Raw genomic sequence first — 26736 nt, forward strand, 5'->3', positions numbered from 1 at the left:
CCTTTGTTCTGCTTATGAGCCCTTCTGTTCTTATTTTGGCAACACACACAAATATTTGCTCATGTTCATAAACAATCACTGATTCTGTCTTTTCAGGTAAAATATCAAGAGAGCATGGCTCACCTGGGTGAACGTAAATGGACTCATGTGTTCCCTTTTCTGGTGGTAGGTATTTATGTGTGTACAGGTCTCTCCAGCCTGCAAAGATAACTGCGTTCTGCTTGGGTCTTTGCAAACATCTGTGAATTGTCATGGCACAGCTACAGATGACTTCTTAGGGACTGAACCCCGATGCAGTGATGGGTTTCCATTCAATAAAACACCTGGGCATGTGCTGCTTAAACTGAGGCTGCTAGGGAGGAGGGGGAAGGAGAAGGACCCAAGATGGAGCAGAGACAGAAGGTGCTGGAAGAGCCAATTAGCCTGGGTGTCACATGAAGCACAGCCCTATCATGGTTGAGGCTCGAGGCAGTGCATTATCTCAGCTTGTTATAATTGTCCCTTGCAGTCACATTTGTGAAGGCTCGTTAGAGCTGGGAGGGGTGAGTGTGCAAACTCAGGCGTTTGCTGTGCAGGAGAGCATGAGAATTAATAGGTCAGGAATCACAGCCTTCAGTATTTTGAGGAGCAGCTGTGCCAACAAGCACGAACTTCAGTGCTCTGAGAAACTCTTAAAAGGTCCAGGTTGCTGAAAACTGTATCTGCCTCCATCCCACGTAGTGGCACCACTTCTGTTTCTGAGCTTTAGGGGTGTTTCATGCTGCAATGCTGGCCCCGCCACCTTCTGCACCACAGCAGCTGGGCAAGGGGAGGGGGCGATGCGTGGGGGACGAAGGCGGTGGAAGTGACGGTGCTCTGGGATGCTCTCTGGTGACAGGTCTCCCTGGTGTACTCTGCCAGTGCCGAATACTCCAACTGCGGTGAGAACGAATACTACAACCAGACCACTGGCATGTGCCACGACTGCCCCAAGTGCGAGCCAGGCGAAGAGCCTTACATGGTAATTTCAGCTTCTTCTGCTGGTAGGGGGACACATATCGAGCACCAAATGAAAAAAACAAATGCTTTGTTACATGGCGGTAATATATGGGGAGGAGAGAAAATGGGGAAGGATTTTAAGATGAGATGCTTAAGCAGGAGCCCTCACGCCTGCAAGTGTGTCATGGGGGCAAGGCACCGTGCATGCTCGTCAGTAAACCACATCCCAGGAGCAGCCTGTTAAAAAAGATATTGTAAAAGTGGTAAGGTAAAAGTTTCACACACAGTCTCTGCCAGTCTGTTCTCATTTCAATAGTTACTTAAAATCTGATGCTGCCGTTCCGGCATGGTGTGATAAATTGGTTAGTCTGGAGTGCTCGCTGGTCCCCACACCGAGAATTGAATTTTGCTCTCCTGCTAAGATATTTTGGCACTAGAGGAACTTGGATGCTTCTGCAACATTTTAAATTACGGTTCCTAAGTAACCACTTGATTTACAGCAGTTAATTGTTGCTTATTAAAAAAATAAATTACTGAAATCCTGTTTGGTTTTAATGGGATAAACATCCTATTGCAAGAATTTCACACAGTTGGTAGTCCTGAACAAGTATGTTTGAATAATAACCAGTTGGTTTTAGTTTTATTTAATCTAAACGTAATGTTCAGCTGCGACATGTGAGTTCAGAGGTTACGAAATCTCATCCAAACATTGCCTTTTGTGATGTTCCCTCTGGGCTCTCCTAGCATGAAAGCAAGATTGCTGATATCCCTGCTGCAGCCATGTTTCCCCTGTAATCTTCTCTACTCTTCAGTTTTCAGTTCACTTTCTATCTGAGATTCACTTCTATGACTTGCTGGAATATGATACAAATAGCTATGGAGGGCCACTTTCAAGGAGTACGAAGCTCCGGTTCCCCTTTTCCCTCTCCAGCACACAGTGTGCTGCATCCTTGTAACCCTCCATGGCCTTTTTAGGACAGACACTAAGAGACCAAACGACAGACTTCTTTCCCTTGGTGTGACATTGTGCCGCAAAGCCAACGGGCCAGGCTATGAACATTCCCTTTTGCTAGAAGCCGGTGTGCAGCGCAAGCCTGCTTTTCAGTGACTTTGTGTTGTTGCAGACATGTGGATACGGCACCAAAGATGAGGACTACGGCTGCATCCCCTGCCCTTCGGAGAAGTTTTCCAGAGGAGGTTACCAGATATGCAGGCGGCACAAAGACTGCGAGGGGTTTTTTCGAGCCACAGTCATGACACCTGGTGATCAGGAGAACGATGCAGAGTGTGGTCCTTGTCTCCCAGGGTAAGGACTGAACCGCAGACCTTTGCTCTACCCAAGGCACTGCAAAATACTTTTTTTAATGTCAAAATCTCTGACAGCCTCTCTTCATGTCCTAGCTGACTGTAGGTACAAAACTGGTGAATTATGCTTTTCAGTCTCTGCTAAGACAATACACTGAAATGTTTCAAAAGCATCGGTGAATTTAGTAAGTCAGATGATGTTGTTAATTATACTGATATCTCACTGAAGAAACAACTGTTGGGAACAACTAGAAAAAATGAAACTTCTCCTCTTATTAGAAGTGGAAAGGGAACAGCTCATGTACCCAAGCACAGGTGTGCAGTGCCATTTTAGATGCTCTCAGAAATCCAGCTTGGCCCCCAGCTGTGGCTTCAGAGGGCCACCTTTTAAGTCCTGCATCCTACGAATGAGCTCCATGAAGATGCCTTGGATACCCTGTAGGGTCCATGCTGGCACTACAGTGTGTTTAAGAACATAAAATATCTCCTCTCCAGATGTGACCAGCTGGCAGATTTGTCAGTAGTTGACAGCATTAGTTAACACAGCTGTTAGGTGAGATTTACCAAGGCATTTTAGTCTCTCAGGGTCCTTTCTAGCCAACAGAAAGGGGTGTAAAGAGCTGCTAATGTGGTGTGTGCGCTGTTGTTCAGAGTCAAAACAAGTTCCAGGGCTGGCTGAAGGGTCTTAAAATAGATGCTGTTTATTAAGTCCATCTTTTTAATGGTCTCTTACGCTCAGTATAATTCTGATAGTAATGGTGAGAAAGCAATTGCTGCATTGAATATGTTAGCAATATATTCTTGGCTATGTTACCTTTGAAAGTCTGCGAACCCAAGCATACGTTTGCTTTCTCAACATTTGTTTTGTAGGGTGAGTAGATACTCTAAAACACAGCCTCACCTTACATACCTTCTCAGTTTCTGCCAGTGTGCCTCTTTGGCTTAGAGAGTAATTCCTACCGACATTTGGCTTTTGTGCAGTTTGCAGACGCTGCATAACCCACACTACTTATAACGCAGGAAACCCTGTTAAAGAGGCCCTGCAAGCTTCCAGGTTTATTCTATCAGTGAGTCTGTGTGAAATTTTCACAGTTTACAAATAAAAAGAAGGACTTGTCTAGCTGCCAGCCCAACAGACTGATGATGTGATTTGAAAAGAGCTCCCTCTCAACTTCCCCTCATACATCATAAAGAGCAAGAAAGTTAAATAGTGACCACAGTTGCTGTTTTGCAATTTTGTCAGGACTAATGAGGTCACCCAGGTGGGAGCGGGGTGCTAGCTGAAAATAATTGGCTTGCACAGCTGGTGCTTGGGGAGTAATCTCAAAACACCGTGTTTGCACAGGTGTTTGCAACCTGTAGCAGAAACTGGCCTGCCGGAGTCTGGCTGCGTGCCGCTCTCTGTGTGACTCTCAGGTCCTGGGATAATTTGGCAAAGCCAGCAGTTAAGGAGAAACACCCTCTTACTCCGAGCTTGAAGAGATTAAATTCTCAAGATAAATTAAATATGGGCTAAAACAAGCTGTGAAGCTGCCTTGACTCCTTGCGCGACTTAGAGACCCCAGAGGTTGCTCCTGTGCGATGGTGGGGGAAATGCAGAGCCCCTGCGTCAGAGCAGAGAGCTGGCGAGCAGTGCTGTCTGACCGGCCACCCTTCCTCATTGCCCCTGGTGGCACTGGGACAGCTAGGCGCCTGGGTGAGCGGCAGCTGGCAGAGTGCTCCCTTGTCCAGGCAGTAATCCTCAAAGAGCCCCTGAGTCAACGGGAGGGAAAAATTAAGGTTTCCATTTTCAGAGGACTCTGCTTCTGTAACATGCTGCAGCCCTTCCCGAGGTAACAGCCCGCATGCAGCAATCTATATTTAGGGGCATCTCATCCCTTTGCTATTTTTCACCAGCTCAGTAAAGCAGCCTGAGGAAAAGATGAGCATGTGACACATTCTGACCAAAAGTTTTTAGGCAAAACACCACTGAATTGGCAGCCTTTTCCCAGTAGCTACAAGTTCCTTTCTCTATCATTTGCCTCAAAATAGGTGCTGGATAATTATATATTTTTCCTTCTATTTTTTTCACTATTGCTGATGATTAGGTTTAGGGAAGAAGGAGACCTTTGGTACAAGAGCATGGGTCATCCACTGCTTCTCTGTGTCCAGGTTCCCTTCCACATAAAATAGGAATAACACTATTTGTCAAGCTCAATAAAAAGTTGCAAGACTGTGATCAGGGGGGAATTTAAAGGCTTAGCTCCGAAGCTGTGACCCTCAAAACCAAAGTTCAGCTGCCAGTGAACTCTGGAGCTACCTAGACCTAACCTCCTGGGATACTGCAGGCTCCATCCTCTGCTCCTGCCCAGAAGCTCTTCCATCATGGTAAATAGAACAGGTCAAGAATGTGGAAATTAGGTGGAACTCAGACTAGTTCCCTCAATGGGATGATGTTCCTGGAGTTTGACTGAGATCACAACCAACTGGAGCAACCACAGCGGGTCACAGCAAGGGTCTCTCTAGCATGGTCATCTGTCTTCTGTAGCAGCCATAAGTGGAAACCCACAGAGGAGTAAGAACAGGCCAATCGTATATGATACATGTCCCTCATGCTGTCCCAGCACCTATTTTCAGCTCGGAGCAAGTCCCTGGTCTCCTTACAAGACGGAATTGCAAAGGGATCATTTTCTTTTAAAATGTAGTTAGAGATGCCTCCGCTACTGACGCTTCCCCTTTTTATGTGTTTGTCCATGGTTACAGCAAATTCAGGCTCAATTCTCTTCTCTGATGTGTTTTAAGAGAAGGAATGAGCTCTTTCCTCTGTTTCCTGAATGAAAAGGTTTAGCCAGTGAATTTCTGATGAAATAAAGTCCCTCCCTGCAGTTCTGGATAAGGCAGCAGATGCTGCCACTACTCATCACCTCCCTGTTGTCTCTCTGCAGACTGTCCCCTGCTGAGAACAGGCACCCCCCCCCCCCGCCCCGATCCCAGGCACCCTGGTGCCTGCAGGAGGGTAGACCTAAACCTGGGGCCAAGTCCCTGAGTATGACATGACACCACCAAGGTTAGCCCGAGATAAACCACCATGGTGTTAAGCAGGAAAACACTTAAGTCAGTTTTTCAGTCTAGCCTTTACTCTTGGATTTTTCCTGTAACACTTCAAAACCTGAGCCTGGCAGGTGCTAAGGAAAGACAAAGAACGAGTCTCACCGTGGAAGAGTAACACCATGAAAATTCATTATTTCGTTACTGGGCCACTTCTTCTCCGTAGTTAGCGGTATAAAGGGATCAGATATTTCCAACATTGCCTTTAATATTTGGTGCATTGCAAAGTAGCCAGAAACACAAACCCATTGCCAGTACTTCATAGGGGTGAATCATTAATGTTTGCAGCTGCAGAGCTTCCTGCTCACATGGGTGAACAGTTGCTTGCCATGAGCATCCTCTTCAGTTTTCTTTATGCATCTTCCACCATTCTGCATTGTGGCGAAAAGCAAGAAATATTGCACCAGCTTGATTTAATTAACTGTTGGAAGGGCTGTTTGCCTTTCCTAAACCACTGTGGCTATTAGACTGTGGATCCTAACTGTCCTGTATTTTTCTTTATAGATTTATATGTATCTTTGCCCTGCCACTCTTTTTTTGTGGTTTGGCAGTCATTTCCTGCTTATTTATTAACTGCTTCACAATGTTACGCAAGCCCCCATAAGAGTGGAAAGATGAAGTTTTGCTCCTGAGAGAAGGGTAGAGTGGCAGATGGGGCACAAGAGACATTCAAAGGGAAGAGTGAGGGCAAATCTTTTAAAACCAGTAAGAAAGAAAGAAAGGAGAAACCTTGTTCAGTTTACCTGCTCTCTGAGGTACCTTCAGCCCTCGTCCCCCCGTTGCATCTCTGCGTACTCCATTTCATGGACCCTTATTTGTAGGCTGGGTCATTGATTAATGACCAACTGATTTTGATGGACAGTTTCAGCAGTAATTTCCTAACAATGCATACATTTTCCAGAAAAAACATACTGCACATGCATAGACAGGTACGTGAGAGCAGAAAACAGATTCCCCATTGTGTAAAGTGTTTGTTATGTTGAGTACCTGTCTACGTAGCATGGATTACGAATTTATTCATTTCCTCATTAAAATTTGTAGTGATTTTCAAGTGATTTGTAAAGACATATCCATAACATCAACTGTGTATGATTTTGATGTTATTTACTCATTAGGTTGCCTGTGGATCCAACTCTTGCATAACCAATTACCTTATTTCAACACTAAATTTATTAGCGGCCTGGAAGTTCAAATCATGAAAATCTTTCCTTCACACTGTAATTCCACTATCAAGGACTAACTTATAAACTATACAGCAAGGAAGTAAAAAAAAAACCCAAACCTGTAAAACCTAATCTGGCTTTCTCTGTAATGGTGGTGTTTTCCTGTATTTTTTTATTCTGATTTGGCTCAGATTTGGTTCTAACATTAAGGAGATTATTCTTATGGTGTTTGTGAAGAAAATTAGGCAACCATATCCGAGTGGTGGTCTTGCCTGAAAGATTACTGCTTCAAAAAATAGCGTTCCCTTATTTTGAAAAATCTTATTTCAGGGCATGCTGTAAACCGCAGCTTGAACTCAGCAAGGAAAATACTGTTGTTTTAGGCAATGATACTACTTCTTGTCATGTAAGCTTGATGGTTGATTAATTGTCTTTTAGGAGGAAAGGAAGAAGAGAAACACTGTCTCTATTCAGGCAGTTTAAAAAAAAAGAATAATCTTTGCATCAAATTACTTATAAAAGTTTTTTTTTAAATTATTTTATCTCAGTATAATTGGTTGCTGCTGAACCATGCTCTGTTGTAGCATATTAATTTACACTGTTTTGCCTCATCTTGCCCTTCATTTCAGTTACTACATGCTGGAAAACAGACCTCGAAACATATACGGGATGGTTTGCTACTCGTGCTTGTTGGCGCCTCCTAACACCAAGGAATGTAAGTGTTCGGCAATTTCTGTGCACTTCATCTAGTTTTGACTTGGAATCATCTGGAAGCTCAATATGAAGTCTTTCAGCGATGATTATTATGTTCAAACAATAAGTCCATCTCCGGTAAAGCAATTTCTGCTTCCAACTAGCCTTGCCAACAAAGGGAGCAAATGATGAACATTTAGGGAGTGATCAGAACCTTTGATTTTAGGACCTCGTATTGTTCAGCTGTGCTCCAGTTTTCATCTGTTGAGACATCCCATACAGGACTTATTATGGTTACTTAGCCAGTTGGTGCAGGAAGTCACAAATTTGTGTATTTTTTTAATTCAGTTTCTGTTCAGCTATGAAGAAAACATGGGACACTTTGTAGATCCTAGTAAAAGTGCATCACACCTTTTCGTATCCTTTGGTTTCAAAGTGATACCAGGGTTGACGTTGGCGTGTGGTAGTCAGCACTGATAAGAGAGCTAATTCTGTAGATTTCATTGACAAAAGAAGCTGTAGTTTGCTAATTGAAAAAATGTGTACATATGTGTGTGTGACACGCTAGCAGTGACACCCATGCATGTTCGTTTGCATGCTGTGTGTGTGCAATGGCTTACCCATCCTCCTGCCGTGGAGAGGAGGGACAGCCATGCACCAGCACTGTAATGCAGAGGCAACCCCCCAGAAAACGGCTTTCTCCTTTAGGGGGTAAAGAAAGCGAGAAAAAGAAAAGGAAAAATTAGGTTCTCTCTGAATGACCAAATTACTTCGACACCCCCTCAAAGAATCCGGAGCAGATGAGGAGAAAAAGCTTTAAAAAAAAAAAAAGAACAGACAAAAATGGGCAGTCCCCCAGAGAAACCTGATGTATCTAAAACCAAAATCCTGTCCATGTTCTGTTCTTTTAAAAGTCTTTTTCATGAAAAAGAATTGCAATATTTTGCCTGCTTGATTTGAAAGCAGAGGTTGACACAAAAGTCGCTGAGCATTTATTTGTGTACATAAATAGCAATTACTTAGTTCAGATGCTGCTGAACTGTGTATCATTGGTGCTCTGCGAGCCACTTCAAAGGAGGATAGGTCATTAACAGCTACCACCTTTCATAAAGTGCAAGAGCTCAGATGAGCCAGGGGATAATTACCACCTCACAGAGCTCCTGGTGAGCGGTGGAGGCATCTCCCTGACCTGCCTGCATGCAAAGCGGCTGGTCCATCGTACAGCCGCTCACCCTGCTTGGCTGCAGAAACCCACCCGGCCCTGAGACGTGCACTTCTGCCTGAGAAAGCGGGAGCGGGTGAGGGCAGGGTGAGCGTGATTTTGGTGAGATAAGGTCTGTATTAGGAGGTGAGGTGTGGGTGCCAGGGAGGACCCGAATGTGAGATGTGGGAAGAAGGTGGAGAGGTGAGTGAAAACATGAGGGTACGAGTCTTGGTGGGAGATGAGCCTATATGGTAAGAGGATGCGGATGCACCTTCCCCTGCATGCGTGTGCAGGCTGGCTGCCCCACTGGTGGGAATACAACCATGCCTGTGGTTAGCCGATAGCCAGAAATTAATCCCTTCCTCAGCTCTGATGGTCCGTCTCAAACATATGCTGAAATGGGTTTTTGGTAGTATCAAACATGTTGTAGCTTACTGATTTGGCAAGGAACTACCAGAAGATCTTACGGCCATTACTCAATTCAAAAAACAAATCTTTGTCTTTTATAGGATATCTGGCAGATACGACATATAGTGTGCTTAGTTCTGTAAGGAAAGTATGAATTACACAACTGATTAACCACATGCAATTTTTAACTTGACAAACACAAGAATAAATATATATTATCTTTGGGAGGAATTTAGGCAGGTGCATAAACTGACAAATTCACTGGGTACTAAGGTAAGAGAAAACATTAGTCCTAGAAAGAGTAAACATTACCATTTTAATCAAGTCTATGAAACCAACCATTTGATTACAAGTGTTCAAGAAGTGGGAAAGCTTCTTAAAATCCAAATCCCTCAAATTGCTAAACTCAGGTAATTTGGTTTATGATATCTAAATGTCTGGACACTATTTGGAATGGCAGCTCCCTAATTCATAGGCAATAATTTGTACTCTAGATGGAAAATCAGCCTTGCTGCAGGAACCTCTTGAAAGGCTCACTGTTGTTGTGGCAGGCAGCATAAAATTTGCTATTAGCAAATGATCAAAAATAAATCCTCTTTATCACATGTTTCACTGTCATCAGATTACACCAGTCAGGGCAAAGAAAAGGTGTCATGTCAGTGTTGCACAACTGTATAATTTTTTGAGGTTTGCAAATTCCGAACTCTGAGCATATACCCTTGATGTAAGCATGCAGCTTCTGTCATAGGAAGGATAATATCAGCTCTTTGGTAGGAATGGTTCCTCTATGCAGAACAACTTCTGTGTAATGGCACTCCTTGCTCACCCCTCTGGCTGTCATGGTGGAGGACCCAGAAGGCCTTAGAGAACTCCGAACGGTCCCAGGCATCTTCCGTTCCTTTCTTGAGACTTCCAAGTAGCATTGAACAGCGTTCAGGAGACTAAACTTTGCCAGAACGCCTCTCCCCTAGAGCTGCCTTTTCTTCAAACAGTCCTGCATATGGCACACCACTGGAGAAAGGTGACCCCAACGGTTTGCAACGAAACAAAGGTGGCAAATTACTTAGAAATAGGAAACCGGGGGTGACAAGCTCTGGCTTTACACTTCTAGACAGAAAAATGAGGGCAGATAAATCCCATTTCAGGCCTTCATTAGGTTTGAGACAGGGTTGGAGGACAGTGGTGCTCTCCTTAGCTGGAAAAATACCTCGCTGGGGAAGTGCCCGGCCTGCGTGTTACAGAGGGCCAGAAGGGGAGCAAAGTAGGGAGTGTGTGCTGCTGCATGGAAACCTGCTCACAGAATTTGCCTGATGATACATTTTATCTGGCAGAAAAGTATTTGGGTTTGATCAAAGGGTAAACAAATAGCTTTCAACTCCAAGAGCCTGCTGTGCAACTTTCATCTCCTACACAGTCAATAAACCTTGAAATGGCTGAGGAAAGAAGATGAACACCCCGTGTCCCAGCATCTGGAAATATTAGCGTAAAAAGGACTGGAAGTGAGAAAGAAATTCCCTGATGGGCCTATGTCACCTTTATTTTTTTTTCTCTCAAGGCACTTGAGACATAGATAGCACAAAACAGCATGGAAAAGAGGGGGAGGAGAGGGAGACATTTCACAGAGGTCAGAGATTTAATTGAGGCAAACATATCACCAGGTTACGGTGTCGAAACTCTCTCTGGACTGAAGGATGGGAGCAACAGTGTTCTGCAGTCTGGGAGGAATACCAGGCTTCAGCAGCATCTTGTGGTCAATGGGCACGTAGAGGGAAGGGGCTGTGCATATGTGAGCATAACGATGTGTGTTGTGTAGCAGGAAAGCTTTTTCTTACTGGGAAAAGGGTAAATATCACCGTAAAGACTGCAATTTTTCATATCTTGTGCACTGTGAAACACCTGTGTAAGACTTCTGGGCTCTCAGCATGCAGCTCCCTCAAGTCTACTGTGTAGGAGCCTCAGGACTAGTCTGCTGAGCATAGAGGAGCACAATGCCAAAACATCAAAGATGTGAGACGTTCAGCTGTGCATGAAGCAGATCATGAGCCATCAGTGACCCTTGCTGACAGTAAATTGGGATATGATACCTCTGTGATAAATAGCAGCACTGCAAAAAGTAGGGGAGGAAGGTTTCCTATGCAAATCAAATTATGAAAGTAATGAGCACCAAACCACTTTAAGATGTGGCTTCCCACAGTTAATGGTGCTGGATTTTCTGTCGATACCTCTGGAATTGGAGTCACTTGAGGCCTCTGACTACGTAGGGTGTTTTTGTTGTGTTTTTTTCTTTTATCCAATGTAAAAGTATATGCAAAAGATGAAAGATTTAAACCTACATGGAGTTTCTCTGGTAGAGAGGTACCGTTACTGCTGGAAGAGATTTTGTCTTTTAGCAGCTGCAATTCTGTATCAGTTCATGCATATTAACTCTGCTCTTCTCTTCAAACTTTGATATTTGCCATTCCAGTTCAAAAATGATGGAGAAAAACAAAATCAAACCCAGCTACAAAAACTTGAAGAACATTTACTTTGAGGTTATATTTGTACAATTACATCAAATACGCAAATCCTTGTCCATTCACAAATTATTGATCTAGAGAACTTCAGCAACTGATTGAGGGTTTCCTTTTTTCATCTGTATATATTCACTCATGTGCGTGGGCACAAAATACTGTTATTTCTGCTTACCTTTTTTGCTGGTCATACATATGAAAACAGATGCAATAATCAACCTGTGTAAGTTTTTAAGTGTGACACCTACCGATGATGGCTTAGGAAAATTAAAAAAAAAAAAAAGAAAAAAGGAAAAACAACAAAGGAAAACAAATAGTTATTTTTTAATTACCAGAGAACGAATAGCATCTAGAAACATAAACGATCATTTCTATTGTTGTATCATTAGAACTTGAAAAACAACTGAACAGATGAGACAGAACAATTGACTAACAGGCTGACGGCTTTGTGTGACGAGCTGTAATCAATCAGGGGCTCACTTCCATACCCGTGTACTGAAGACCAAGAACTCAGCATCCTAATTGAAATGCTTAACACAAACAAGCCTAATGCCAAAAAAATTTGTATTAGTGAAAAATAATTATTTCAGATATTTTTATTTTAACTCTCCATTCTTCGTAATATCACTAATTTTCTTTCCTTGCCAGTTTTGTCCTTTTGTAATACGATGAACATCAGGACTTTTTCCCCTTCTGTTTCAAATTACACTTACAAATGAATAGGCTTGTTAGCTGGAGCTAACAAACTTTTCTCTTTTTTTTTGAGTTGTTTGATCTCTGAACACCCCATTCCTCTTCACATGTGGAATGGGAGAAATGTTGAAGGCAATGCTTTATTGTTCACTGGTGGTATGGCCTAATTCTCATCCCCTTAGGGTTTGTCTATATTAGGAAAGGAACCTTATCTTAGGACAAAATTGGCCAGCCTCAGCCACAAACCTTCAAGGGGAGGGATCTGAGAAGCAAATATGGGGTTTGCTGTCTTCAGCTGCTGGGAAAGCTGGGCCCAGGTATCACTCAGGAGAACATCTGGTCCCAGTGCAGTTCTCCCGAAAGAAAACTCCAATGACTTTGATGTTTTCACCTGTGCCGGAGCTGCAGCTCCCACAGTGAGCACCACCCGCCCATGGGAGACGCTGCAGGTTTCTGCAGCATCGCTCTGCCCAGCCTCACGAGCTGCAAAACCTTTCCACCACCTGTACAGGCTGGCCAGCAAGGCACAGGGGAAATGGGGCAGCGGCTCCTTGCGGGCCCATTCTCTTCCTTCCGATGCTCTGAAGTCGCCGTAGTAAGCTTTAAACGGCAATTATCCCCTTCGTGTTGCACAGAGAAAGAGGTGATAACACTGAATTCCTGGACATAGGCTTAGTTCATGAAGCGTGTGCCTGTGACCTTCCACTACAGTGCAATGATTACAGTTCCCAGTGAATCCTAAACAAAACTTCAACAGATTGAAATTGTCAGACTAAGGCCACATGGCCTATAATTGTCACCACTTCCCTGCCCTGGCAAAATAAAAGGAGAGAGAAATAAAGTAGTTAAAGACATTACAGAGAGCACAACAGCATAAAATATTTCCTTTTATGTGTCTGAACAGTAGTGGTTACTTACAGTGAGAATGACCAGATCAAAAATAAAAGTCTAGGGGAACTTTGCTATCACCATTTTTAGAAGATTCAGTCTCAGGAATTAATTTACTTCATGCTTTTCCTAGTTTAATAACTACCTACACTAACTGAAGTATCTACCTGTGGCTCCAGGAAACATTAGAGTAACTTGTCTTATAGTATTCTGTGTGTCCCCTGAAAACAAAAGACAGCAAAATAAAGAGCAGTCAGGCAATCCTCCATTGTCTAGGATATGCTCTGTTATTAGTGATTTGGAGTATTTTCAGAGTTGGTTAATGTTTGATTACTGAAGTCATATGCAGATGCCTTAGAGAGTGCCTTGGCTTTGACTGCTGCTCCAGCTTCCATGGCTTTCCAAGGGCAGAGTTTCCATATGAAGTGTGGTTTCCTTAAGTTTGAAACCAAACCTTTCACTTAAGTACCTGAATACAGATTTACATTAATTTGAAAATTCTGATCTCTGCTTTCTACATACCTAGGTCTTTATTTATGACTAGGTTTAGTTATAATCCAGTTTTCGATTACTTTGTCAGCCATAAACTGTCTACCTTTATTGAATTTCAACTCAATATAATTTATTTTTCATCTCGTATTCCAGGCTGCTAGTTATTTATTTGTGTGTGTGCTTTATCTTACTTCATTCCCATAAAACAGTCTCAATGATGGCACTGGCAGCTCGGCTGGCAGTAACGGGTATGCATTGCCATTCCTAAATGGACCATGGCTGTGAGAACGGGATGCATCAGGAGAAAGCAAGCTGCACTCAATGGCAAGAGACAGATGCATATATATACAAAGACATTTTTAAAATGCTTCTTATTTCAGGATCACTCTGATAGTCTGTTGTATAGACACTTTGGGTATTTTTATAATATGTTATTAAGTACTAAATAAACTTAAAAAAAAGCTGTTGCTAGCTATAAGCAGCAGTCCTTTGCATGGACCAGTGCGCTGACACCCACAGCAACGTATGTCAGGAACACATATGGTCTCCCACTGCACCAGATTTTATTCACTCACAAACACTTGCAAGGGGACATGTTGGTAAAACCTCCCCTCCCTGTGCCCTCCTCCTCTCACAAATCTGGTAGTTTTGTTTGTCACTTTTTGCTGTAGGTCTGTCTTGAGACACACAAACAACTGTAATAGTCCTGTTACATAAAGCAGAAAGGTTCTTTGAAACAACAAAAAAATTATTTTATTGCCCAGCACTTGTTCACTATGAGGACAAAAGGCTGGCTGCATGGCAATTTAAGTTAAAGCTATCTTTTGAGTTAAAAAATGCCAGACATTCAAATGTGAATACAAATTCAATTGTTCTTTTAAACAATAAGTATTATTTTTAATGAAACTGTATTTAGACTCCAAGAAAGTTATAACTAAATTACAATTTTTTAATAAAAACATTTATAATGCAAAAGCTGACCAACCTTCAGTGATAAACTTCTTCCCTAATGTCTTTATCACATTCCTACAATATTACTTACAGGTGTCTAGGAATATAAACCACTCTTTTGCACAGCTATATTACAGCCATCAGTCTTTTTTTGTGCTTAAAACAGAGTTGTTTCCATATGTTGTGCTGTAGCACCTTAGGATGTCTCTGCCTGAGCTATATCTAAATCTTTATAGATTATGTAAGTGTCATCTATATTGGAACCAGAATTAATAATGTGATCGGGATGCAAAACTGGATGTGCACAAGAACAACTGACATTGCAGTCATGGTGTAGTGCTGGACTGGGAAAAAGCAGCAGCTACGAGTCTTGTTTCTTTTTGCTCACACAAAACCGATATGAACTCACCTTCTGCAGAAGCTGGCATTTTTGGTTCCTCTTGTAGTGCAGGTGCACAAATTGGCACTTTCTTCTAAGCCACATCTGAAGAAAAATCTTGGCTCATAATGAACGTGCCAAATTATTAAATTTGATAATAGGCTTAAAACATGCATAACGACTAACTCCCACCTAGGCATGTGTAAAAGGCCATCACGTTCTAGCACCAGCCTTGATTTGCCACGACAGGCAGTACAGAACAAACGAGGTGGCCCCATTCCCATGCAAAGAAAATTCTGCACGTAGGCTGTGGAGCTGAAGGTGCTCACTCTTGTGCACGGGAGAGGCTCGTGTGTGTGTGTGTGTGCGTGTCTGTCTGTGCGCGGCTTGCAGATATCCTGATGTGGGATAGAGCTGGGTGAAGCGTGACGATGATGCTGAATGAAGAACGGATGACCTTCCTCCTTACCGTTCCTGTGCTACATGCTGCTGCGTGACTTCCCACCTTGGAGGGCTCTACTTCCTTTCACAGACAGCTGAAAAACATGAGGTTAACAATATCAAACGATTGAAAGATTGATTAGGCAGAAATACTTCAATGACTACATATTTCAGATGAAGGAAAAGGGAGAGAGGGGAGTTTGACAAAACTTGCTTATGGAGGAGACGAGCTGAAGCTTGTTAGATAAACTTCATGCAGGCAAAGCAGCAGGGCTTGCCTGTGTTAACTGAAAGGCAGTGTAAGAAAAGCTATTGTTGACTTGTTGCAGCTTGCAAGGACTGCGCAGAATTACAATTGGCTGTAATTGGATTTGCCAGGGGGACTGCAAGAATAGGCGTAAGCCTGGTAGCTGTGGACGTGAAGGAAAGTATCGGGCTACAGCATTGGCCATTTACTGAATTTCCTCTGTTGTCCAGCCATGATGAGTAAACACACAGGTCGAGACCAAGGATTATTCACTTCAGTTTTGTGAAGAATTGCTGAAAATTTAACAAATCACCTGTCTTTAACCTCCACTACATGTAGATGGCATCTTCATCTGCTGATACCTAGACGGTCTACTGCTGTATTGCAGTTTCCGGAGCTCGTAACTAATTCTTCTTAGAAGGAAGTCTGTCACAGAGAAGAGACCAGAGGCAAGACTTATGTAATCTGCCTGTCATTTACATAATATGAAAAGCATCTGAATTAACAAATTAGTATATTTAAAACTTTATGAAAACACTTCTTCAGTTTGAAAAAAACCCAACACAATTATAATAAATGAATCCATTTCCTTCCAACAAAAGAGGTTTGAAAGAAGTTTCACCATTGTTAAAGAAAATTTCTTTTGAAGACATCTGCAACTCATACTTTGTGGCCACTTTGAGTGTACATTTCTCATTCACTACATGCAGCCATGTTTTATGTTAGGTAATACTTTTTTTTTTCTTTTTAGAAAACATTTATCTTAATTTGAAGAACATGTATATTGCTTTGTTCTTAACCATGGAACATTTCTCAGACCATTCCAGACCGCTTAATTTCCTGTCAAGTTTACCTGGTGGGTTTAATTTCTTGGAATATTTACTAGGTCAAAAGAATGGCACAGTTAGTTCTTAGCTACTCTAGTTGCCAAACTAGCTTGTGGAGCTGTGTGCTGTGTGCACCTTACCAGCTGATCGGGACAGTCTTTTGCCTTTAGGTCTGCTGAATTCAATTATCACTGGACTTTTTCCATAGACAGCTAATACAAAGCAGGAGGGATTTCACACCCCCTCCAAGCCAGAAGATGTTTTTCAGTGTCTGTTGATAGCAGCTGTTTGCATTACCTGCTTAACAATGATATTAAAGTTTATTTGAGAACGAAGAGAGTGTTTTCTCCCAACCCTAATGTTTTTATTCTCTTTTGGAATGCTATGCCAACACCATCCTGTATGAAAGCATTCCCATCAACAGCCTTATTCCCAATAATATGCAGTATTGTCTGGTATTGTCAAAATATGTTAATTTATGACTTGGTTTACTGCTTTGAAAACTTGGTGTATGACACCATCTGAAAGATTAATATTAACTTTTAAACTTAACTGTAGAATTTAGACCTGGAAACCCCTACTGGACAATCTCACTCCTCTGCCAGCATGAAGTATTCCTTTACGTTCTTCATTTTGCTGTTTGTGTGGACTCCCCCCTCCCCAGAGTATACATTTGCAGACAGAGGGAATCATAAGAAACGTACTGCCCAGCTAGATTGCAGGAAATTCTAATATTCCCTTTTATGATAGTACAGCTCCATGGAACAGAAAGGCATTCAACACTATTATTTGTCACCTTTCCTGGGTTTTCCTGTGGGGTCATGAGGGTTTGCATACCGTCAGAGTTCACTGTGTGAAACAGTGATCCTGCTAGTGAAGGATGCTTGTGAGAAGCACTCATTTGATGAATCTACTAGCTGGGACGTGGGGTCTGCAGTTGCAAATAATGGAGTGGGGGCTGTAAATAGTTTGAGTCACCAGCTGGATTATGGAAAACTTTCTGCTACCCAGGACAAATCTGTAATATGGGAATCTATGTATAACAGTTGGCCCTCCCTGTGTCTGAAGATGCTTGGGTTTCTTCTAAGTTCATAACCGTTCAGGAGCTTTGACTTCTTCCACTCCCTCTAGATGCTATGCAAAAATGTAGTCTGTAACACAATTTTCAACGTGCCAGAAATGCATATTGGGATTAGTGACATTTCAAAAAGCGACGAGTTCATGGGTTCTTTGCTAATGAATGGGAAATGCAACCAACCTAAGTAAAGGCTCTGTTTACTTGGGCCAAGATATCCCTTTGACTGGACAAAGTAACCATGGAAGTTTATGATGTTTTTTTTTATATTGCAGGTGCAGGGGCTACCTCTGGCATTTCAGCCATTTTCCCAAGTACCTCTGGCACAAGCACTTTCTCGCCTTACCAGCACGCTCACAAAGGTAAGAATGCATTCACAGATTTAATTTAGCAGCTGTTTGTTTTGAAAATGGCATCAACAAAGTGCAACCAAACTGAAAATATCTATTCTGAATTTCATTGCCACTATTCCCAGATTTCTAAAACTGCTATTAAAAATAATTCAGAATGAATTTTTATTTCTTGGTTAATCAACACCTCTGTTTTAGTCAGATGGACTTAAAAGGGATTTGAACTGCACTCAGTAATGCCAGCGATAAATTTAGCTCATTATTTGTAGCCATACAGAAAAGGCACTATGCCTCAGCAAAGCTTAGCTTAGACTAGTGAAAATAATTTAATGCACAAATACGGCCAGTCTCTTATTGAGCCAACATAAACAGTTCTCCAGCATGATCATTTGGTTTTAAAAATATGTGAACCTGAGAAGACACAACAGGAAAGAGGCAGTTAATGAGGTACTGACAATGCTGATCTTCCTGGTATTGTCTGGAAACATGATCGTGAGGATCATGTTTTCGGAAAAATTAAAGTTTTCATGCATTTTAGCACATCTGTCATTTTCTGCATCCTTTTGTGGCTTTTCAATTCTAGTCTTTTGCATCCAAATTCTGCTTCTGAATACCTTTTCACATACCTTATTTTAAATTCACCTTCTAGCCATGCTGCGTTTTAAGTCTCTGTTAGAAAAACATCAATTCTTCTACATGTGCATCGTGTTCTCCTTTTTACTGCAAAGCTTTTGAGGCAGCCATAGTTATCAACAGTCCTTTTAGCTCTCACCCTATTTGTTTGTTCTTTTTTTTTTCTTTTCAATGCTGTTTCCCAGAATACAGTGTTAGGAAAGCTGCTACTCTTGCTTACTTATAGCTTCCCATATTATTAGCAGATAATATAATTTCCTACGTCTTTGTATCTGATCGATCATGCCATCAAATATTTTTAATGAATACTGTTAACTGGTTAGTGCAGCGTAAATGTCACAGTTTTGAAAAACTGTTAAGTAGTTTGCCTTTGAGATTTAACACTAAGTTTTTCAATGCTTAACAAGTAACCAAGACTCAGATCAACTAAATGAGTATTACATTTTGTAAGCGTAGAGCAGACCGCAAACTGTTAACTATTCTCTGATCCTAAGAGTTGCTCCTTCATGAAAATATTTTTTTGTTTATTCCAGCAGATCTTTCAGGACAAGGACATCTGGCTACAGCTCTTATAATTGCAATGTCTACCATCTTCATAATGGCTATTGCCATTGTTCTCATCATCATGTTTTACATTGTGAAAACAAAACCTTCTGCTCAAGGTAATTGTTCATCACATGAAATTTTAGCTGCAAATGCTATTTTTAGATAGCTTCTGAGAGTAATTAGTGTTATATTTTTATATTCTAGCCTGTTGCAAGAGCCACTCAGTAAAAAATGTCGAAGCTCAGGCTAACACACAAGAAGAGAAGAAAGAAGTGCAAGGTATAAGCTGCATTAGTTTGGCTTTTTCTATCCAAGACAACGTCGGGCTTAAATACTCTTAATGCATTTCTCTTAATTACAGTTTCTCCTTTGAATTGTACAAAATCCATGTCAGTTTACTAAAGAATTGTGTATAATAGTTTTTGTACTTCCAGAATGTCACTTAATCCTCTGATAGCAATTAAAAAGGTAGCAGAGAGATTTACGTTTGCAGTAAGGTTGCCAGCAGAACCAGCCCCTGAGACAAAACACTGGTTTGGAAACTCATTGCCAATTTAAATTTCTCTAATTGTTGATCTACAGATAATGTTGTGATATTCTCTGAGAAAGAAGAGTTTGAAAAACTTACAGCAACTCCAGCTAAGGCTGTTAAAAGGTGGGTAAAAGATAAACATACTTCCAGTTTGACTGCAATGGCGGAGGGACATAGTCACCATTCATCCTGGTGCAGAGGAATACATGAAGAACAAACTAGATGGGTATGCTGGTAGTTTGCTGCAGCAGGGAAAAGACTAGACACCTTAGTAGGCTTTTCCCCCTCTGGTTTCTAAGAGAGGATGACAGACGTTACCAAAGAGAAACCTGTGTCCTCCCCACTCCCTCCATGACCAGTTCATCAGCTCCTGGGGCTCCATCTCCTCTTTTGAGAGGTCCATTTTTAGGATCTGAGTGCTGCTCTTGCATACATGCCCTTAGTAAGGTTCCCCTTCACTTTTAGACAAGAGGAGTAAAAATAGCTGCTCCAGGCCTTAAGAAACTCCTTGTCTGTAGTGGCATCTGGGTGGCACGGTGTGATGATAGTTTTCCTCACCTTGTGTCTGCCTGGCAGCCAAACCTGGCTGGGTAATGCAATTAAAGTGGGCTAAACACTGTCCTCACGTTGGAAAATCCCTCTATAAAAGGATTCTTGCAAGCTATGCATGACTGCATAACTTGGTGGGCACTGTACATATACCCTGGGCAGGTGAATGCAGTTACATTCACAGGATTTCAGAGAAAAGGCATTTTAAAAAATGGAAGACACTTTTATTCCATTACTCCAGGACAGCAAAAAGGAGATGATTAGAGTCAACCCATGAGAGGCTTCACTAAGATAACCATAGCCTTCATTTTACAGTGAAAATGATGCATCTTCTGAGAATGAACGACTTTTAAGCCGTAGTATGGATAGTGATGAAGAAGCTGCAGTTGACAAGCAAGGGACTCCAGAGAGATGCTTGTTATCTTTAGTGCATTTGGCCAGAGATAAATCTTCTACAAGCAATAAATCAACTGGGGTAAGGCTATTTTGAGATTTAAAAATTGAGAGCACTTTTCTGTGTTGGTTTTTTTTAAGAAAACAATACACAAACTACCACCCCCCAAAATGCATTATAGTGCAGACCAGACTAATTTACAAGAGATTCTCCAGGCAAATTTATTATAGAATCTCCTTTGCGTAGTGACATATATGTATATATATACTGTTCGGGGCTGAAAAGACAGATTTCCTACAAGAGTAATAACTTTGCTTTTTTGAGTGTTATATTTGATAGTCTAAAGAAAGAAAAAACAAATAATAGCAAACCCCCAATATAGCAAATGCTAATATAACTAACCCTGATGTTCCATTTAGCACAGAAAATCCAAGACAGAAAAATAATGTAGCAGCATGTCTGGATTCATACGACAGCGTAGCATCTGAGTACCTTGACCCAGTAGCATCGGTATTTCCACGGCACAGACTTTTCAATAATATCCGGTGTGGTGCTTGGGTTTTGTGTATGATTTTGAAAAACACGCACATGCTTTGAAGGTCACTCCTGTTCTCTGAAGGACACTGTAAATCCACTGTTTGTTTTGCTGTGGAAGGCCTTCGCTTCTTCCTGCTGAGCATGTACTGCTCAGGGCGTTTTATCTCACTTGGAGTATTTCAAGGCATAGTTAAGGCCACACCTCACCCACACAACTTTTTAGTTTATATTAACATGAAACTATCCGTAAAAAGAAGGTGTCTGCTCAGATATTTTTTATGGTTTTAGTACTTCAAAAATAATTTTAAAATGGCAATAACTAGGACAAAATCGCATCATTAATAGCAAACTTCAGGTATCTTTTAAGAATAAACAGACTTGAAAATGCATCTTTTCATGTTTGCATGTTTTAAATTGTTGGGATGGTTCAGCTCAAACTTTCTAAAATAGCTCATTTTTCAGCTGAGACCAGACACACAAAGTCTCAACACAAGAGAAATGTTTTTGTAGTTGTAGACAGTTATGACCATCTGAAAATAACTCACTACTCCAATGCTCACATTTTAAAATTCAGTTTTCTGAAGTCTCTCTAAATATCCAACTTTATCATACTTCTGTATGCACTGGCTACAAGTCGGGTAGGCATGAAATCAGAACATTTAATAAGATATGGCTTACCTTCTAAAGACCATATATAATAAATACATTCTCCAGCGGGATTTAGACAGATAGCTCGTAAGCACACCTGAAGCATGAACTATTTCTTCCAGACCTTCTGTGCTAACATACTTCTCATGGACGGAAGCCTGCCGACAAGGCTGAAGACAAACTTTGCAATGAAAGTGCAGATTGCATCAAGATCCTCCGCTCCATACCTAAGATTTCACAATTAAGCCAGTTGCCAGAAGTTAGAAAAGCAGTAATTTGCTTCAGGCTGGAGATTAAGTAATATTTCTAGTACAGGAAAGAGTATTAAGTAGCTATTGGACAAGGGTAAAGAAAGTTAGAGGCTTGCTCTTGACCAAGTCTGCTCCTTCCTAGTTCAAACAAAAACCATTATGCAATTAGCTACCACACGGAGGATCACCAGGCTCAACTTTACCTATTTGCTTCAGCGTAAGCTTTACAAATCCCCCATCTTCTGGCTCTGGTAAAAACAGCATCCTGCATAATTCTTCACGGGCATGGAATTATTTAACCTCCCTCCTTGCCCTAAAAATGAGAGGAGAATGAAAATAAGCATCCAATATTTTGCTTAGGAGGAGTTTTAATAAATCCCATTAAAAGAAAATTTCCTGTTTACAAGGTTCTAAAACAGCTAATCCAAGCCTACAACAGCAACAAAACTGATTAAGCACAAGTAAATTATACCAAGAATAAGTGAACAACAATCAGTATCTGCATTGCATTGCCCTGCGATACAACACACTTGCACAGCATCCGCGCCTGCGAGACAGGCTTCAGGTGCAGCAGCCACTTTGTGGTCTCCAGCTGCAAGTCTATTAATCCAAGTCATTGATGTGCCTTGCCCTTTAGAGCCCAAATAAAATGAGGAAAATCTTTCCACAAAAAAAATACTGAAAGCAGAGCTTTTTTCCTAGCCTGGTTTGCATTGAAAAGTGGCAAATTTGTGGAGATAATGCTAGAGTCCTATCAAAAAGACAGCTTTTCTGAAAGCTCAGTCCTAATATGAGAGCTGTCAGAGGGATGACAATTCCAGTCCCTGAGAACTCATGACATTTTGACATTTATTTTCACTCCACATTGAATCCAAAGCCAAACCTTGAGAATATTTTTGCTAAATGAAACTATATCAAAATGTCCATTTTCAGCTTGGAAAATGTCAGGTTTTCAGTCTGAGTTTCTTTCTTGTCAAAAATGACTAGAGCACCCTGGACCTCAGATTTTCCCTGTCCAAAGCTTCACTGTTGTTTTTTTTTTTTACCTATCTGTAAAAAGCTTCAGATTCAACCAGACAATATATCATGGAAGAAAATACAGTTAATTAGTAATGCACTAAGCAGTTCTACGTCAAATGACAGAAAGGAAGATCCCCTCCTCTACAGTCCTCTTAGATTACTGGAAGAAGGCAATTTCAATCTGAATTTAATTCCCTGTGGCCAGTCCTGTCCTGGTTTACCTGGGCATGCCTGCATTAATTGCCCGCATGCGTGGTATTGGATTTGTCCTCATCATTGTCAGGGGTTTGCTTCGGTCTGAAAGAGAAATAAAATATACAAACACTTGGAGCAGAAAAGTAGTTGATCTAAAAAAAGACTAGAAGATGGAAAGAAAGATCTCTAGCAGTGGAAAGTGAAATCAGAAATAGGTTTATGCTTCACGGAATAATTGCCGTGTCCTTTTCTTTGAGTCTTCAAAAGGGACCCTTGAGGACATTATGTGATAACCCCTAGCACCATGAAATGAAGATCTCCCACAGGTTTTCCACTGCTGCCTGCTAATTGTTTACTCCCGTGACTGAAAATTTAATGAAATAAAACTCTTCTCATTTAGATTCAAAGTCGAAGGAAAAAGATACTTGACGTGTATGCTAACGTATGCGACGTTGCAGAAGGTGAGTGTACAAAACTTGTACCTATACTAACAGCACGAAATTAGATTGCAAACGTTTGCTATAAAATAAGAAATGCCTCTGCCTTCCTCTGGAAAGTAGAAAGTCCCAATCCAGAAAAGACACTCGGTAGGCAGATTTGTACTCACTTCCCAGGAAGCCCTGTGGTGCCCTGACCCCAGAGCTGTCCAGGCTGGGCTTAGGCTGGAGCACGCCACGGCTTCTCTCCAGGCGTGTGCATGGGCTTCCTTCCTACGGAGAGCAGGAAGGGTAGTGTTGGCTTGTACTGGGACACGCACACAGACCAAGTTGCGGAGAAGCACTCTCACATTCCCCATCTAGAGGAAATCTGTTTGATTTATTTGTTTAGTCCCTTGGATAACAGATAGAAACTAGTTCCAAGTAAGAAAGTGTCATTTGGGGAGGGTCAGGATTGAGGGACAAGTCTCGACCTATTCTGCTTCTCTAAATGCTGTCCCACTTCTCACAACAAAAAGTGGAGTTTCCAAGTTTTAAGTGTTTTAACCCTCTTTAGCGCTTGACTACCCGGACTGTTTGGCAGAAGAGACATGAATTCATTGCCCTGCAGAACAGGAGACATGACTGCATTTACTTCCCCACACACCAACACTTTGTGTGCATGTGTGCATATGAGTTTTCTGTGGTTCAGGGAGCTCTATCTCCCACCAAATTACTGCTGTTGAGTATGAAGTAGGAAAACTACAGAAGCAAAAGACTGGTTTTGGAAAAATGCTGTAGCTGATTCTCTCCTCTATTCTGTGACCGTGAATACACAGAAAAAATGTCCAGGAAAAAACAGCTTTTTCCCCACAGGATGAATGTTAAATCCTCTCTAAAGATTCAGCGATAGTAATGACAATCGAACACTTGCAGGGCCTTTTATGCTTGCAAGCATCTGGCATCATTGCTTCACCTCACTCCTCACATTCCTACAAGGGCAACTTTCAGTTACAGAGATGTTAGAGCAGCTGCTGGTAACAGACTCAGGGAAGGGTCAAAGCTGTCTCTCGAGCTCAAACACTGTGCCCGACGTGCAGAGGTGTATTAATGGAGCTGCTCACTAGGGATGTGGTTGCAATATACTTGTTCTAAAAGCTAGTAAATTGTTGAATGAAGGGGCGGTGCCATGGGAATTCATACAACCCATCTAATACTTCTTTCCCAGACAACTTTTTACCCTAATTATTGTACCCTACTGTCACTAGGAAGAATTAATTTGGTAATATACAGTAATAACTTTGGAGCTAGACATGCCTATCACGGACTATCACTTAAAGATTTTAGCTGTACTTATGGCTAACAGTATATACTGTAGTAGTTTAATAAATGTCTTGAACAGTGAAGACTCGTGCACAGAGCCATCTGACAATAAACGCCTCACTTTGCAGGTCTGAGCCCTACAGAGCTGCCATTTGATTGCCTGGAGAAGACCAGCCGAATGCTCAGCTCGACCTACAACACAGAAAAAGCCATAGTGAAAACGTGGCGCCACCTTGCCGAGAGCTTTGGACTGAAGAGAGATGAGATAGGTGGTATGACAGATGGCATGCAGCTATTTGATCGCATCAGCACAGCAGGTTACAGCATCCCAGAACTGCTAACCAAACTGGTGCAAATTGAGCGGCTGGATGCTGTCGAATCCTTGTGTGCAGATATTCTGGAGTGGGCGCAAGCTATGCCTGCTCCTGAACCGGCAGGGACATCCTGACACGCCTGCCTGGGACCTGCGCTTCCACATCACCTGCAAGAACCATGATTCCGGCAAGCACCACGTCAAAGACTTTGGACAAAATACCATTGATGTTTCTTCTACATAATCGCTCCCGATAACCAACGGGAAGCTCTTCTCTTTGACTGCTAAAAAAAGTGAAGTTACACATCTACCAAAACAAGAGCAGAAATCTCCCAAGAAGCTTGGTATGAAACACGTCATTAAACAAAATGATCATGTTAAACAGTTACTGATAATAAGTGGACACACAAACATCCATTTTGCGGTCTGTGTATGAGTGTAAGTGCAGATAACCCTGCTGACACCCTTCCTGCCTGGCCTTCAAGAAATCCATTGAATTGCTGTCTGAAAATATTCCTGTCTCTTAGGGCTTCATTCAACGATTTAATAGTTACAGTCAAAAGCAGTACCACAGCTACAGTACCAATTAATGCACATTAGGCACGTACATTTCTATCGGCTCTAACACATTTAATATGTAACCAGTTTCATTTTCTATACTTACTGTGGGTTTGTTGAATCTAGAAGTATGTGCATAGGTGTATATACACAGTCCTCAGATTACCTAACTATACTATGTGAAAAAAGAGTCAACATAATTTACAGATTGAAGTGCTTCAAAACGCTGTACATAATGCATGTAAATGCACTCCTGGTCCATACTGACATTTCAGAAGTTGTAAATTCACACTGCTGACTTGCTGAGGACAAGCTGGTTAGCAAGTGGGCAGTAAAAGCTGGGAGTCACTCCTTGTAAACTGAGAGCAACAAGTTCTTCTCTTCTTTGCCATTACAAAAAAAAGAAGCAATGAAAACAGCTTGTCCACTACCATGAAAAATGTATTTTTCCAGTAGTGACATCTATATATCAAATATTTGAAGCAGAGGAATTTTGGACAACAGTGGTGCACATTTGACACTAAGAGCAAAAGGAGTAGATTTCTTTAGAGACACTTGAAATGCAGAGGAAAAGGTGTTTTTTAAATGCTATACTCTTGTAAATGTAGACCATGAGCATAGAATCCACAGGTGAAAATCAACTCCTCTGGAAGGTGAAGCATTATTGTGAGTTTGTGTACAACAAAAATTGACCTTATTTCCTTCCTTTTAACTGATTTTCATGGTTAAAAGTTCTCTAAAACTTATTCAGACCACAAATCAGTAGCTGTTACCAAACCTATTTGCTTAATTTATAGCTAAAATGAGTGATGACGGATTGCAACAAGTGCAACCACTAAATTAAGAGAGGTGTCAGTTACAAACCAATATTAAATTCCAAAATGCATGACTGAACAAAATGCTATAAAAAATATTAACTATTACCCTGAAGTTAACAGCCAGTATTCCATCACTTAGTCACTAGATCTTATCTATGATAGTATCATAATTGTACGGAACATTTAGTATCACCCCTTAACATCTATATTTAGTATCTTTTCAGCACTTGATTTGTATAGCAGAGGAAGTACATACTGCAACATAAAACCTATCCCTCTCATTATTCTTCTTCCACCATTTCTTTCGTATCA

At 41.4% G+C, this 26736-nt stretch overlaps 1 protein-coding gene across 2 annotated transcripts; it reads left to right on the forward strand.

The window, feature by feature from the left end:
* The first annotated feature begins 102 nt into the window (after positions 1-102).
* Positions 103-26736, forward strand: EDAR (ectodysplasin A receptor). Of its 2 annotated transcripts, none has more exons than XM_050907335.1 (11): positions 103-165; positions 878-1000; positions 2103-2284; positions 7163-7248; positions 17617-17703; positions 18858-18986; positions 19075-19149; positions 19453-19525; positions 20267-20426; positions 23397-23457; positions 24864-26736. In XM_050907335.1, exons 1-11 carry the CDS (start codon positions 115-117, stop codon positions 25181-25183), a joined length of 1347 nt encoding a protein of 448 aa, XP_050763292.1. In that variant the 5' UTR covers positions 103-114; the 3' UTR covers positions 25184-26736. The 2 variants fall into 2 exon arrangements, with proteins under 2 accessions (XP_050763292.1, XP_050763284.1); XM_050907327.1 differs by having other exon boundaries at positions 115-165; positions 18861-18986.

This window comes from Gymnogyps californianus, chromosome 1 (assembly GCF_018139145.2).
Source record: "Gymnogyps californianus isolate 813 chromosome 1, ASM1813914v2, whole genome shotgun sequence".
Classification (NCBI taxonomy): Eukaryota; Metazoa; Chordata; class Aves; order Accipitriformes; family Cathartidae; genus Gymnogyps; species Gymnogyps californianus.